Source organism: Triticum aestivum, chromosome 2A (genome assembly GCF_018294505.1).
Source record: "Triticum aestivum cultivar Chinese Spring chromosome 2A, IWGSC CS RefSeq v2.1, whole genome shotgun sequence".
Lineage (NCBI taxonomy): Eukaryota > Viridiplantae > Streptophyta > Magnoliopsida > Poales > Poaceae > Triticum > Triticum aestivum.
The window spans coordinates 110,284,723-110,299,105 of NC_057797.1; the positions used below are offsets into that span (position 1 = coordinate 110,284,723).

General features: G+C 46.3%; 3 protein-coding genes across 7 annotated transcripts; 2 read left to right on the forward strand and 1 right to left on the reverse strand.

Moving 5' to 3' along the window:
* The first annotated feature begins 572 nt into the window (after positions 1 to 572).
* LOC123187866 (transcription factor MYB88) lies at positions 573 to 5,452 on the forward strand. 4 transcript variants are annotated; one of them, XM_044599834.1, is made up of 13 exons: positions 574 to 897; positions 1,278 to 1,324; positions 1,404 to 1,460; positions 1,572 to 1,644; positions 2,217 to 2,272; positions 2,575 to 2,754; positions 2,835 to 3,028; positions 3,116 to 3,255; positions 3,338 to 3,480; positions 3,562 to 3,689; positions 3,781 to 3,933; positions 4,012 to 4,826; positions 4,940 to 5,452. In XM_044599834.1, exons 1-13 carry the CDS (start codon positions 790 to 792, stop codon positions 5,042 to 5,044), a joined length of 2,199 nt encoding a protein of 732 aa, XP_044455769.1. In that variant the 5' UTR covers positions 574 to 789; the 3' UTR covers positions 5,045 to 5,452. The 4 variants fall into 4 exon arrangements, with proteins under 4 accessions (XP_044455767.1, XP_044455769.1, XP_044455766.1 ...); XM_044599833.1 differs by having other exon boundaries at positions 575 to 897; positions 3,775 to 3,933; XM_044599832.1 differs by having other exon boundaries at positions 573 to 897; positions 3,781 to 4,826.
* Positions 5,453 to 7,220: 1,768 nt separating this feature from the next.
* LOC123187868 (uncharacterized) lies at positions 7,221 to 11,313 on the forward strand. 2 transcript variants are annotated; one of them, XM_044599835.1, is made up of 3 exons: positions 7,221 to 7,345; positions 7,925 to 8,408; positions 10,777 to 11,313. In XM_044599835.1, the coding sequence occupies exons 2-3, from the start codon at positions 8,028 to 8,030 to the stop codon at positions 11,038 to 11,040; spliced, it is 645 nt and encodes a 214-aa protein (XP_044455770.1). In that variant the 5' UTR covers positions 7,221 to 7,345; positions 7,925 to 8,027; the 3' UTR covers positions 11,041 to 11,313. The 2 variants fall into 2 exon arrangements, with proteins under 2 accessions (XP_044455770.1, XP_044455771.1); XM_044599836.1 differs by having other exon boundaries at positions 7,938 to 8,408.
* Positions 11,314 to 11,421: 108 nt separating this feature from the next.
* On the reverse strand, positions 11,422 to 12,345 carry LOC123187869 (uncharacterized). The gene is made up of 2 exons (XM_044599837.1): positions 11,965 to 12,345; positions 11,422 to 11,858 (listed from the first exon to the last, which is right to left on the reverse strand). Exons 1-2 carry the CDS (start codon positions 12,225 to 12,227, stop codon positions 11,657 to 11,659), a joined length of 465 nt encoding a protein of 154 aa, XP_044455772.1. The 5' UTR covers positions 12,228 to 12,345; the 3' UTR covers positions 11,422 to 11,656.
* Positions 12,346 to 14,383: the final 2,038 nt, after the last annotated feature.

Consider the following 14,383-nt stretch of genomic DNA (forward strand, 5'->3'; position numbering starts at 1 on the left):
ACTTGAGCCTATACCTGGCCAAACCTCGGGCCGGGCCTAGCCAAGCCCGAGCCAAAAAACCTGGGCCCGAGCCCGGCCTGGCCCGGCCATCGGGCCTAATTTTTGGGCCCAAGCCCGGCCTGAACATGCAAAAGCCCGCCGGGCCTCGGGCCTCGGGCCGGGCCCCTTCAAAAAACGGCAAAAATGACGGGCCCGGGCCCGGCCCGGCCAGGCCACCGGGCACAAAATCTAGGCCCGAGCCCGGTCCAGAAGCAGCGTCGGGCCGAGCCGGGTCGGGCTTTTTCGGGCCGGGCCGGGCTGCCCATGGCCAGGTCTACTTAAGCCTACTCTACCAACAGCAATGCAGTGTGATAATAGTAACCTTGTTCCCACTACTACTGGACGATGAGATCTACTGTATTGGTTCTCTTGTACCCTTTGCAATCTCTGCACGTGGCTTTTGGGACAAAGTTTTTGGCACTCACACGCTGTCACGCAGTAGGGGTGTAGGGGGGTCGTCGTCTCTCTCCCAAAGAACACTTCCCTTTCACGCCATGGCCCCCATCTTTAAAAAAAACCTCCACTCCACTCCCGAGAGAGGAAATTCCCTCACCCTCTTCCTACTCTACTCACCCACACCACCGCCCACCCCACTCTTCTTCCGGTCTTCCTCGCTGTCTTCTTCCCCAGCCCTCCAGTTCGAAAATTCCCACCCTCGCGCCCAAACTCCAAACCCTAGCCGGTCCGGTCCGGCCCAGCCCCCCCTCCGCCCCGCCGGCCCCGCGCGCGGAACATGCGGGATCTGGGCCCATGGCGACCGGCCCCGATCTGACCTCCTCCTCCGCCGCCGACGCCGCCGCCGCCGCCGCCTCGTCGGCGGCCAAGAAGGACCGCCACATCGTCAGTTGGAGCGCCCAGGTGCGCAACTGCTGTGCTCTTCTCTCCGTCTCGCGGTTGCGGAATTTCTTTTGCGTTTGTTTGCGCTTCCCCACTGGATTTTGGGATTTCTCTGGCTTGCCTCGGATTTGGGACTTTGCTTCTGTTCCCCTTTTTGATTTGGCGAAAAAAGAGAGAAGCGATTTTGGGCGTGTTTGGGCTATAATCCGCTGTTGTCACAGTTCTATTGTTGATTCTTGGACTTCATAGCCCAATTCCCCCTTTCCCCATGCTAACCGTGACAAATTGTTCCTTCCAACATGCCACTCCTTGGATTGCCTTCGAGTTTATCCTTGGAGTACCTCTGCGGTTCTACTCGATGGTTAAATTGCTCTCTGATGCTTCCAACTTCTTCCCTGTAGGAGGATGACGTGCTTCGCGCTCAGATTGCGCACCATGGAACTGACAAGTATGGACTACTCCTGTTTGTTACCTATCCTCACTTGCAGCAAGGCTTCTCAAATTAATCACGGCGTTTTCTTTTGCAGTTGGACAGTCATAGCCACACAATTCAAGGATAAGACTGCCAGGCAGTGCAGGAGGAGGTGTGTACCTCCCTCTTCCGACGGGGATCTCTTGTTCTAACATTTCTGGTGTTATAACACTTGTTCAGTTCTATTGTTTAAAGCATTTGTTCCGCTTGATTTTTGCTGCAGATGGTACAATTATTTGAATACAGAGTGCAAGAAAGGCGGGTGGTCTCGTGAAGAGGATATGCTTTTATGTGAGGTGAGAACTTGGTGTGTTTCTAGCATTTTAATTACTATAGGCGGCTAGGCGTAGGCAGTGAGTCTGCTTGAAATTAAGCACTGCTGCATCAGATAGTTAATTTTTAAGGGCCAAATTTCATCTCTGGGAGTAGGACAGTATGCTTCGTGTCATGGTCCTCAACCTCATATGACATGAAGAAAGGGGTTGGAGATAGAAATCGAGTTCAGGACATTGGCTAGAAAGGAAAAATAGTTATCACCTTTAGCTTAACTTGTGTGCAGATTGGATCCTATCCTTGATTGCGTTCCTTTGGGAAAATGATGGATTTGTTTTATGAACTGTAGGACGTATGATTGTTATGTTCTTTTGTAGATGAGTAACTGCGTGAAGGGACCATGCATTGCTTAACGTCTCATAATACCATTATCATTCCTTTGATTAGACTGCAATTTGTGTTATGATACATTTGCAATGTTGCAAAAAGAAATTAGAAACCACCTGATGTACATTGTGCTGGTGTCTTCATAACTATCAGTTATTGCCGTACAACTCCTGCAACACCAAATGATAATCTTGGACTTGTCATGCAGGCTCAAAAGCTTCTTGGTAACAAATGGACTGAAATAGCAAAGGTTGTCTCAGGCAGGTGAGTTTCTTGCATTTGGTTGCTGTTTGCTGTAAGGTGAAAAGGATATTAGTTACTCCCTCTCTACCGGTTTATAAGGCCTGCGCGTATCACTAGATCATCCATTTTATCAATGAAATATGAGTTATATGCCACAAAGAGTATACCATTGAAGTCATATTCGATAGAAGTTTCTAACAGTATACCTTTTGTAATACGTTTGTCGAATTGGCGATCTAGGGATACACGCAGGCCTTACCGACCGGGAGGGAGTATGTGAAACAAGATATCTGACATGTGAATGTTTGGTTTGCCTACTACAGAACTGATAATGCAGTGAAGAATCGATTTTCTACGTTATGCAAAAGGCGGGCTAAGGATGATGAACTATTGGAGGAAAATGGCACAGTATGCTCCAATGCAAGTGCAAAGAGGGTACTGACACAGTCTGGTGGCGTCACATGTGCTGCACCTGGCTCCTCACCACCTATTAAGAACATGAGGTACACACAGTACCAGCAGAAGCTGTTGGTTAATTATGTGAATGAACTTACACACTTTAACTTGTTCTTTCTGCAACCAGCTCTTGCAAACCTGATTTCAAGGAGAACTTAGCACCAAATATGAAGTCATTTGGACAGCAAAAGAGCATACAACAGGATTCTCGGCAACCCCTTGCTAGCATTTGTCCAGACAATCAGAGTGTGAATATTGTAAAAACCCAGAGTCTTGTCACTAAAACCTCAACAAAGCAATTACATGGCGAAGAACAGAGCTGTGAGCCTATTATCCCAGATTCTGAATGTTTAACTTGATTCATGTGTTGTGTCAATGTTTGAACCTGCTCCATGTGCATAATTTCAGGTGTGAAGCATGAGGGTAATTTTTTGAAAAGGAATGATCCAAAACTTGCTACTTTACTTCAGCAAGCTGACTTGCTTTCTTCCCTAGCAACAAAAGTAAATACTGAAAATACAAGCCAAAGCATGGATGAAGCCTGGCAGGTATGGCATCGCCAGTTTGATGGTCTGAAGTAGATTTGTAGTTTTACATTTTAAAATAACTGTTTTATGCTTGACCTTTCAGAAACTACAGCATCATTTGGTTAAGAAAGATGATAATGACATGTCAGAGAGCAGTATGTCTGGAACAGCTTCACTCCTAGACGATCTCGACGATTTAATTGTTGATCCCTATGAGAATGAAGAAGAAGATGAACAGAAGTCCAGGTATATAATGAATAATATCTCATCCTTTTGGTTACTATTCTATGGCCTCAGCTATTGATCCACCACCATTCTGATGAACAGAGAGCAGAACGGAGCAACATCACAAATGGCTCCTGATCAAATAATGGATAATTGCCCAGTAGATCAAATCGCAGAAGAAAGTAGCCTTTGTGGAAACACACTATCTAGTACTATGGAACCTTGCCCAGGTAACCTATGCTCTTAATCTGAATTTAGTTACATGCCTTTCCATCCACATCGAAGAAGATTAATTGAAATTTGAAGCTAAATCAGTTGCAGAAATTCTAGCTCATATAAACTTGGGTGAGGCTGCGGAAGATATGGGGCTTCATTTCATGGAATACAGTTCTCCTACTCGTGCAGCTCAAGCTCAGCAAGCTAAAGCAGATGCAGAAATACCAGCGTCTGTAGACTTGAGTGAGTCTGCCGAAGGTAGCTGGTCTCAGTTTATGGAATACACATCTCCCGCTCATACAGTTTTGCATGCTAACAGTTCTCCTGCTCATACAGTTCAAGCTGAGCAGGCTAAAGCAGATGCAGAAATACCAGTGTCCGTAGACTTGAGTGAGGCTGCCGAAGGTAGCTGGTCTCAGTTTATGGAATACACGTCTCCTGCTCATACAGTTTTGCATGCTGAAGGAGATGCAGAAACACCAGCATCTGTAAAGTTGAGGGAGGCTGCTGAAGGTAGCCTGCCTCAGTGTATGGAACATATGTCTCCTGCTCATACACTTCTGCGAGCTAAAAGAGATTCTGAAATACCAGCATCCGCAAACTCGAATGAGGCTGCAGAAGGTAGCTGGTCTCAATTTATGGAATACATGTCTCCTGCTCATATAGTTTTACATGCTAAAGCAGATGCAGAAACACCAGCATCCGTAAATTTGGGTGAGGCTGCCGAAGGTAGCCTGCCTCAATGTATGGAACCCATGTCTCCTGCTCATACACTTCTGCGAGCTAAAACAGATTATGAAATACCAGCATCAGCAAACTTGAGTGAGGCTGCCAAATATGACAGTCTTCAGTGTACAGAATGCACCTCTCCTGCTCGTGCAGATTTGCAAGCTAAAGCAGATGAAGAAATATCGGAGAATTTCAGTGAGGTTGCCCAAGATAGCAGGCTTCAATGTGCTAAATTTACTTCCCTTGCTCACACTGCTAGCAAAGGTAAAGCAGTTGCGAAGAAAGGAACTTCAGAGAACTGCAGCGACGTTCCCGAAGATAGCAGCACCCAGCCATGCATGGAATTCACCTCTCCTGCTCACACAGTTCCAACTTTCCATCCATTCACAGATAACGTGCCAACTCCAAAAATTACTGCCAGTGTAAGCTTTTGACTTATGTAGCCTGTCATTGTTAGTCTTATTTCACACACAATAACATACCTGAATCAAACACTTGGTAGTTACACATGTATTGTATTTGTTGAACTTTTCAGGAGAGAAATTTTTTGCTGTCTGTGCTTGAGTTGGCCTCACCTGGATCGAAGCCAGAAACTTCTCAGCAGCCTTCTTGCAAAAGGGCTCTTCTTAATAGCCTTTGAAGGGTATATATATGTTCGATGCAAATACATTTTGCATTTTTCGGTTCTCACCGTATCCAGCTCCAAGCCCGCCATGCTCCTCAGCATGTATACCTTGGCTCCCCTAGATCTAATTTTAACTAGGGTAGTTCTCCCTACTCCTATTTGCATCAAAGTGTGCCTAGCTCGTGTCATAGTTCAGCTGTTTGTATGAGGTCTCAATAGCTTGGTTTGTTGTCGTTGGTTGTACATATCGCATTGGCGGTGTTGTAGTAGCATACAAAATTTGGAAAAAAGGGGGGTGATGTACCCTGAGAGTTACAGCTTGTATTCAAAATATAGAATAAGGTATTCTTTGTGTAATTAACCCTTTGTAACTTCTATCCGGGCGCGGAATATATTGGCTTGGTTTGTGGTGTGACGTGATGACTTTCTTGTTGTTGGACATATGTGGTTGAATGAAACAATATATTTCTTCATCAGGTTGGATACTTGATAATACCATCAATGCCCAGTTTTTTGTCCATTTTACGTACTCGTCTTTGCATGAGTTGAAAGACTTGATGCTGTTATGAACTGTTGGCTATCTGTCCTGATTCTAGAAAGAGGAATTGGTCTTTCAGGGCCATTTGCAGTGCCTTGGATTTCACAGAAAACTTATAAGTGAAAATCCTCACTGTTTCGTAGGAGTGTTTAGTTTTTATAAACTGGAACTTGATGCTTTTTGGTATGACTGTGCAAGATTTCAAGAGGTTAATCCTGGTGGGGTGTGTGGTGTCACGTTAAAGTTTTTTTTAAACACCATACGCACGCAAACTCTTGTACACATGCACATATATCCACCCTTACGAAGGCACACTCATCGCCACACACGCTTTCATAGGAACACCTTCTCCTAGCGAACGTACATCATTGAAAGGTCTGAAATAAATTTAGAAAAATGCGACCACGAGTCTATAATTTGAACCCTAGTGGATTGGTTTCACCACAAGGAATCTAACTATGTAAACTACACTCAATTCACATGTCATGTTAAAGTCATGAAGGTTAACATGAAGGATAGTGAGATCATGCTCAGGTCTTGTTAGCTAAGTCTTGCGTTTCAGTGCCGGCCTACTCCCCCCGTTCGGAATTACTTGTCGCAGAAATGGATGTATCTAGATGTATTTTAGTTCTAGATACATCCATATCCGAGTCAAGTAATACCGAATGGAGGGAGTACATGTCCGGCGGAAGATTGTAGTATCTTTGTTGATTAATTAATACTCCCTGTAATCTGAATTAATTGATGCAACCTCTATATAATATAGCATTGAGATTTTTTTTGCGGGTGAATATAGTATTGAGATTGTATAGAGGTTGCTCCAATTAATTTGGACCAAAGGAAGTATACAATTTCTTTTTAGAAGAGAGAAGATGAACGAATCAGTCTATGGTTGGATGGTTAGGAGAATAGTGATATCCGTAATCTATCATAATTCAAGTCTTAGATTTGACACAGGTGTTCGCATTTTCTTGAATTTATTCCAGATCTTCGGGCGATGCGTGTTCAGTACTTTTTTAATCTTAAGATAATGTGCTGGCTTAGTCTCTCGGAGGGGCTCATATGAGTATGGTGTGCATGCTTGCATTCATAGAGGCGAGCATATATGCGTATGTATGAGCGTATACATGGTATATTTTTTTAGGGAATATACATGGTACATGTTGGCAAATACACGTATAAGAAGTGATTTTGTTTTTTTGGAAACAGGGTCAAACATAAGGGAAGGTCAAACTCAAACCAGCCCAAGCCCACCCAGAGGCATCAACAATTGTAGTACTCCCTTCGATCCTTTTTACTTTGCATATTAGAATTCTCTGAAGTCAAACTTCATAAAATTTAACCGTATTTATATGAAAAAATATCAACATCTGCCATGCTAAAGTTATACAATATGAAACTTTAAGTCATGACACATCTATTGATATTGATTTCAGATTGTGAAGGTTGGTACTTTTTCCTATAAAGTTGGTCAAACTTTACGAGGCTTGACTTCAGCCAAATCTTATATGGGAACTAAAAAAAACCGGAAGGAGTACACCCCTTGCCACACATGGAATACTGCCAAGCCCAAACAAATGGAAGCATCATGGTCGGCCACGTGTACTTGACCTGGCCCGGCGGCCGCCCCCTCTCCTCCTATTCTCGGTTCGTCTCCACTTCCCGCCCGCCCGCCCGCCCGAGCACCAATGGGAGGAGCGTGACCTGCCTCGCTTCTCTAGCGAGCGCGACGGGGACGAGGGTCTCTAGAAGGCTCCGCTCCACTCCACGGCCACAAGGTGAACCTGCTGCTCAACTTCTCATCATAGCCCAGCAAGCTTTTGAACTTTGCCGTGCGTTTCGGGGCTGATTTTCAGCCGGGTTTTCGGGATCTTTTTGGGCGCCAGTAACTCACAGCACTCGCCGTCCAATCAAGCTGCTGCTTTTCTTGAGGTTTCTTTTTGGGTTTTTTCTCCCGGGATCGACAGGGGAGATCGGGACAGAGCCCGCATGAGACTCGATCGATTTCTCAAACTTATTTTGCCTTGCCTCCTCTACTAGATCCGCCTGTTCGTCCGGCACGGCTGTAGATTTTGGAGATGGAGATCACTCCTATCCCGTTCAATAAACTACTGCAGATGCCATTCCTTGTCGATTTCTGCCGCATTTTTTGTTGTTTTTTTCGAATTTATTCCTTTTTTCTTCTCTTCGCGATTTTGAATTTCATCATCGGATTCCTCCCTCGTGCGCGCACGGCTAATCGCGAGCTCGCAACCGCCGCCCGCTTGGCCGCATGCAGGCTTCCCGAGAAATTTAAGGCGATTCTTTTTCTCCCCCCTTTTCCCTGGTCTCGGTGGGAGCCCTAATTTCAGTTTCAGTTTTAAATTTCAGTTTTTGTTTTCCCCGGAACCGTCGCCGCCTCCCCCCCCAAATCTCGCCGCGGCTCCCGGCCGGTGCTCTGCGCGAGCGAGCGAGCGGGCGATGGACTTCGACTTCGACTGCGCCGCCGCCTCGCCCGGCGGCCAGTGGATGGGCGAGACGGCGTCGCGGCGCCGGCAGCGCCGCCTCTCGTCCTCGTCGCTCAGGGCGTACCTCACGCCGGCCTTCGACGCCGTCGCCGCCGCCGGCCAGGGGGGCATCTCCCCTTCCTCGTACTCGTCGGGCGGGCTGGAGCTCGGGTTCGACACGTCGCTCCTCCGCCTCCGCCGCACCTGCTTCTCCGCCAACGCCGAGCTGGACAGCCGCCGCCTCCTCTACTCGCCGCAGTCGCCGCCGCCGCCGCAGCAGCAGCAGGCGCGGCCACGGCCGATGTACGCGATGGCGGACCATGAGGCGGCCTACCTCTACGCGCCGAAACGCCAGGTGATTAAGCCGCTCTCCAGATCTAACCCTCAGTGTCGCTATGGTCTTGCATTGCTGTCCGATGAAGTATTGAACTGATGCCTGGAGTAGTGGTCAGTGTCTTTAGCCCTTGGTTCTACTACTAGCTTGGTTAATATTGTGCATATCTCAATGCTCTTGATCTCTATAATGCCATGGTTACATGATTTCAATACTTCATCTGGTTAATCACAGAGAGAAAGACCACGGGTGTGGTGATGCATTGCAATGCAGAACTCTGGATTGTGTTCTTAGGGGGAAATGTTTCCATATATTTACTCAATTAGTTATAGTTTCTTCTTTTAGATAAGGGAAAACTCCCTGGGCCTCTGCATCCCAAGATGCACACAGCCTAATTAGCTATTGTGCAGACTGTCATATCACATACACCCGCAATACGAGCGCATGACTTATTTCTGACTGTGAAGGTTGTCTGAGGATGTACAAAACTGGAAACTAGTTACACCAAGCCATCCATTTTTCATTTGGGATGATGTCATCTATGTTTCCTAATGTCCTAACGCCACATATCAGACTATCTGTGGACTATGGTCATAGTACAGTCCACTAATTTACTAGTATATGGCAGTTTATGTTGTGGTCTTTATTAATTTAATGCCATGTTATTTGATAATGCATATGATCTACTAAGTTACTACCTACCGTAAATCCTATGAACTCACAATACAAGTGCATGATTTAGTTCTGACAGTAAAGGTTGCCTGAGAATGTACAAACTAGGAAACAAATTAAACCGAGCCATCCAATTTTCATTTGGGGATAGTGTCATCTATGTTCCTATGCCCTAACGCAACTTATCAGACTGTATGTAGACTCTGGCCATAATACAGTCATTAGTTTACTGTGGTAGCTCAGTTGTGGTCTTTAGTAATTTGATGTCGTGGTATTTGATAATGCATTTGAGCTACTAGTTACTACCCCCTGCGTCCCACAAAATAAGAGCGTTTTTGACACCACTAGTGTCAAAAATGCTCTTATATTATGATACAGAGGGAGTACTTATTACAAATTCTACTTAGTTCTTTACTTTGTCATACTGCATGATAGTTCAAGTTCTCCTTCAGTAATTCAGTTACTTGTAGCTTCAGTGTACAATTGCTTGTTCCCTAGCTCTCTCTTGTTGCTAGGAAAGGACAATTTCTGATCGGTCAGATAGGCATGACTCGTTAGATCATGGACTTTTTGTTTGCTCTTCTATCTAGAATAGAAAGAAATTGTTACTATATTGATCTGGTACATTGCCAAATAATTTTCTCATTTCCTTAGCTAGTCACTCTTGCTAGCCAGAGAAGAAACAATTTCTCATGTTTCAGATAAACATAAATTGATTAGCCCTTAAATGTTGTTGAAATCAAGTCGGTTCACCAGACTGCAGCATATCGACATTGTTTTAGGCCCTGTTTGGTTCATAAGTCCTAGGACTTTTTTTAGTCCCAACTTATAAGTCTTAAGTCCCTAAAAAGTCCCTACCTGTTTGGTTCCTGGGACTTAACATGGACTAAAAGACCATATTACAACTATAAGTCCCTATAAGTCCCTCCTTGAGAGTCTTATTTCATAAGTCCCAAATGCCCACTTTAAGTCCCTAAAAAGTCCCTACCTGTTTGGTTCCTGGGACTTAACATGGACTAAAAGACCATATTACAACTATAAGTCCCTATAAGTCCCTCCTTGAGAGTCTTATTTCATAAGTCCCAAATGCCCACTTTAAGTCCCTATAAGTCCCTCCTGTTTGGTTTAGATGGGACTTATAGGGACTTTTTTAAGTCCCTAAACCAATAAGTCCCTGAAAACAAACACCCTCTTAGATCCAGTTCCTTTGTCAAGCTTTAGCACAAATTTTATATGCCTTTACCTTGAACACAACATATGTGCCTGATTTTGGATCTTGTTCCATCGTTAAGCTCCAGATAAGTGGATAATTGTGTTCCTGGTACAGTTGCAATTTTTAGATTGGAATATTTCTTTCTAGCTCAACAGCAGGATCTCCAGTGTCAGGATCTAAACGCATTCATATACGCAGAGACAATTTTATCTTTTTGCAGCACGAGGGGTATGCGAGCAATCGATTCTCATTACCTGCTATATATTATCTCCATTTACTCATTACTTGCTATTCTTCTCTTCATCCTATAGCTGAAATTGTTAGCATGTTCATGCAGCCTCCCTCTAAACCAACACAACCATAAGATGATTTACTAGAATCATTCTCTTAAGCTAGTTTGGTGACTAGCCTAATATATTTCCCTTTTTGACAGTCCTTTATCATCAAAATCTACAGTGTGCTATATGCAGTAACATCTGTTCTGTCTTGTTTCATGTTGCATAGGCTGGCGGGCTCACTGGCGCACCAGGTTTTCCCGAACTCAAGCAAACATTTTCCAACTTCCGATCACCAGATGGTGCTGTCATCCTAGGAAACAGGCCGGACCTTCTGTCGACACCGAAACCTGGTTCGACGACACCTTCAGGGCAGGCGGTGTCTGCAGCAGCACAGCCAACCGAGGAGGAAGACGACCTGATAGCCGAGGCCCTCTACGGGCGCAGCGGCCGACGCAGGCTGCCCATCTTCAGGGAAATCTGCCCGGAATAGAGCGACGCGGCGATGCCGGTCCTCCGCGACATGGATGAAATGGATTGCATTGCCCTGTATATTCCGTGTACCCCTCCTGTGTCCATACCATAGGCCTGTGAGATCAGATGTTATGTTACTCCTGAAGGAAGAAGACTGTTTACTAGTTTCCCAGTGGAGAATCTCTCTCCACTCTAGTCTCTGAGAAAATCATGCTATGGTCGACTTGAGCCGGCAGCGGACCCATTCGCTTGCCGTTTGTTAAAGAGTATTGCAAGGAGTTGCAGCAACAAATGCCATTGTGCTGCTCCATTGATGCAACTGCTACTAATTCTGTTACCAACACCTGGGCTCTGACCTCTCATCGACATGGCTGCAGATTGGTGACAATGCAACTTTTCGCAGCCAAAATGCATTTCCTTTTTTTTTTTGCCGAGAAAACTTCCGATCTAGACCGTCTCATATTCACAAGCAGGGTACAGAGAAAAACAGAATCGCAGGATATTCATACGCATACATATCGCCGAGGGGGCCATCTTTTCTTCTCGCACTAGTAGAAAGCTACAGCTTACAGGTAACATAAAGTGGAGGGATACAGCTCGGAAAATTTTGGCGCTTGCGTCGACCTGCATGCAGATCACAGGTCTCCATCGGCGAGTGGCGCCGACGACGTCGACGGCGACGGGGAGACCTTCCTCCGCACCTTCTCGGTGGTCCTCCCGATGGTCTCCTCGGCGGCCCTCGCCGCCGACACCGCCGTCTGCTCCACGGCCTCCTTGCCCATCGCCAGGCTCTGCTTGGCCGCCTTCTTCATCGACCCCGAGCTCCTCAGATCACACCTTCATCAGCCGCCACGCAAAAACAAGTAACCAACACGCCATGAGATGAGGGCACGCGTGCTTGGACCCGTGCACGGAGAAAGAAAGAAGAGAGCACGATATGTACCTTGGCTCGAGCGGGCGGAGCTTGAGGCACGCCAGCTTGGCCCACGCCCGGAGCGCGTCCAGCCAGCCCTCGTGCCCGGCGACGCCGATGGCGAGCTCCACCGGCTCGGGGGGCTTCTCGTCCGCCGCCGGCGCCGGCGGCGACACGAGGAAGACGACGACCGAGGCCGCGAGGAGCAGCGACGCGAGGGCGACGATGGCGGTCGCCGTGCCGCTTGTCCCCGCCGGCGACGCGAGCCCGTTGTTCCGGCCCTTTCCGCACATTTTTTTTGCGGCTGGTGGTGGTGGCGGAGAGAAATGATCGGGACGGGAGGGAGGAGGGCTCGGCGGCGCTCCTGGATTGGCTCGGACGGTCGGACCGTACGTGGTGGTGTTGGGTGGGAGTTTTGATCGCTGGGGCGGACACGTGAGGCACCACGTACGTGCGGCGGTTGGAGAGGACAGGTCGCCGAGCGAGGCTGCCGACTTCCGGGACACGTGTCGCGGCACGTACACGCAGCTGCTTTGGTAAAAGTAAAACAAATGAACCGGGCCGTGACATGTCGTGTCAGATGTCAAAAGGTTAGTGCATCAGCCTATTGTGCCCGCCGGTCTAGCCTCCTGATACGAATCATCTCACGGCCGATACCATTGGAGCATCTACAATCAGACTTAAATCCGATCTCTCAAACGTCGCGTGTCGGCAGTCTCAAATATTTGATTCTATAATTGGATATTTTAAATTAGATATCTTAAATTCATGTTATTACATGAAACGTGAAACCTAATCTCAGCGGAGCTCGCCCAGTTTTGCCATGTCCATGTCCGGCGACCGGCTGCGCTTCTTAGAGTGTTGGTCCGGTCACCGGTAAGGTAGAGTAGGGCATGGGACACGAGCCGGCTCACGAGACTCAAGGCGCCGTCTCCCATGTCCTACTCTTTCTCGTCGGAGCCCGAAAATTGAAAGGTGTCTGTGGACGTCAGATAGATGATGGATTCCCGATAAAAGGAGTCTGAGCGCCGCCTCGCACGGGCCTCCTCCCGGGAACGGCAGAGCGCAAGCCGGACAACCATCTCCTCCTTGGGGCCGCATGGGATGAGCTAGGGGTCGACGGGTCTGGAGGTGAAGAACTTGGATCCGCCGCCTGCCATGCCGAAGAAGACCAGACGAGAGCTTGGGTAGTGAAGGGGAGTGGAATGAAGAGACTAGGGTTTGGTTTGGCAAGCAGACGAGGAGGAATATATGTTGGGTCGGATGGGCCATCATGGGCCGGGTCTATGTTGGTTGGCTATAATTAAAAGAAATTATGAGCACATGCCGATAAAAAAGAATATGCTGATTTGGCTTTGATGAAAATATATGGGCAAATGAGCGCTAAAATAAGTAAAGAGAATACACCCTGGTAAAGTAAGGACTACCTGGTTATGTGCTGTGCTGATTATGCTAATGAAACTTGATTCATTGTAATTAGTAATCTATCCAGTTACACCATCATACAAGAGAGTGCTCGAAGCAACTATGCCCCGAAGTCGTCGTGAAGCCACAAAGTGAAAAGGCAACCACAACCTCAGAGGCGGACTCGAAGAAAAAAAAGGCATGAGTTTGGTGGTGGCCGCCATTCGAACCAACTCGACCACTATTCAGATGTCGTCGACCAAACATGACCCGCGAGAACACCGCAGATCCTCGCTCTGTCGCCCCACCGTTGCGGCGACCGTTTTGATGGACACACCAATTATCTCTCCTGATGCTTCTTGCAAAAAGTATCTCTCCTGTTACAACGCACGGGCATATGTGCTAGTATTAGAAAAATAAAACTTATGATATATCACTGAAATGGTGATCAGATTTTCGAAATTGATACTTGTGACATATATCACTGGAATGGTGACATGATTTGTGAAAATTGTGAAATCTGTGAATGGTACCACAATGTAACTGGAATGGGACTACTGAGTTCGTGAAATTATTGACATTCATGATTGTAAATTAGTTAACTATGGATTTGTGTTTATGGAATATTGAAATTTGTGCTCTCCGTATTCATGAAAATATTTTAAGAAATGTGTTTTGATATTTGCGAGATAAGATTTCATGTTTATGAAATTATCAAAATCCCCGTTTCTGATTTTTTTTTGTAAAATATTGCTATTTTTTGTATATTGCAGATAGAGTGAAACTATTGAAAAATCTTTACCAAAAAAGAAAATAAAATGAAAATCATTTTGAAACTTTTGTAAGCATTACTTTAATATTTCAATTAATAAAGCTAGCTTACTTAGTGTTTGTGGTATACAAATACTGAAAATCGCTTGGGAATTGCTCTGATTCAACCGGTTGAAAAGAGATGTTGCGTTGTGCTTGTGTCGCGTCGGCCGGCTCCTCCACACATCATTTCCCTTTTTCCATCTGCCTCGCTCGTCATACCGAAGAGAGGGCT

Coding starts and splice junctions, on each gene's coding strand:
- LOC123187866 (XM_044599831.1), top strand. CDS start 790: ATGGCGACCGGCCCCGATCTGACCTCCTCCTCCGCCGCCGACGCCGCC. Junction 2,755..2,834: donor CCACCTATTAAGAACATGAG/GTACACACAGTA, acceptor TTCTGCAACCAG/CTCTTGCAAACCTGATTTCA. Junction 3,029..3,115: donor ACATGGCGAAGAACAGAGCT/GTGAGCCTATTA, acceptor GCATAATTTCAG/GTGTGAAGCATGAGGGTAAT.
- LOC123187868 (XM_044599835.1), top strand. CDS start 8,028: ATGGACTTCGACTTCGACTGCGCCGCCGCCTCGCCCGGCGGCCAGTGG. Junction 8,409..10,776: donor TCTACGCGCCGAAACGCCAG/GTGATTAAGCCG, acceptor CATGTTGCATAG/GCTGGCGGGCTCACTGGCGC.
- LOC123187869 (XM_044599837.1), bottom strand. CDS start 12,227: ATGTGCGGAAAGGGCCGGAACAACGGGCTCGCGTCGCCGGCGGGGACA. Junction 11,859..11,964: donor CTCCGCCCGCTCGAGCCAAG/GTACATATCGTG, acceptor CGGCTGATGAAG/GTGTGATCTGAGGAGCTCGG.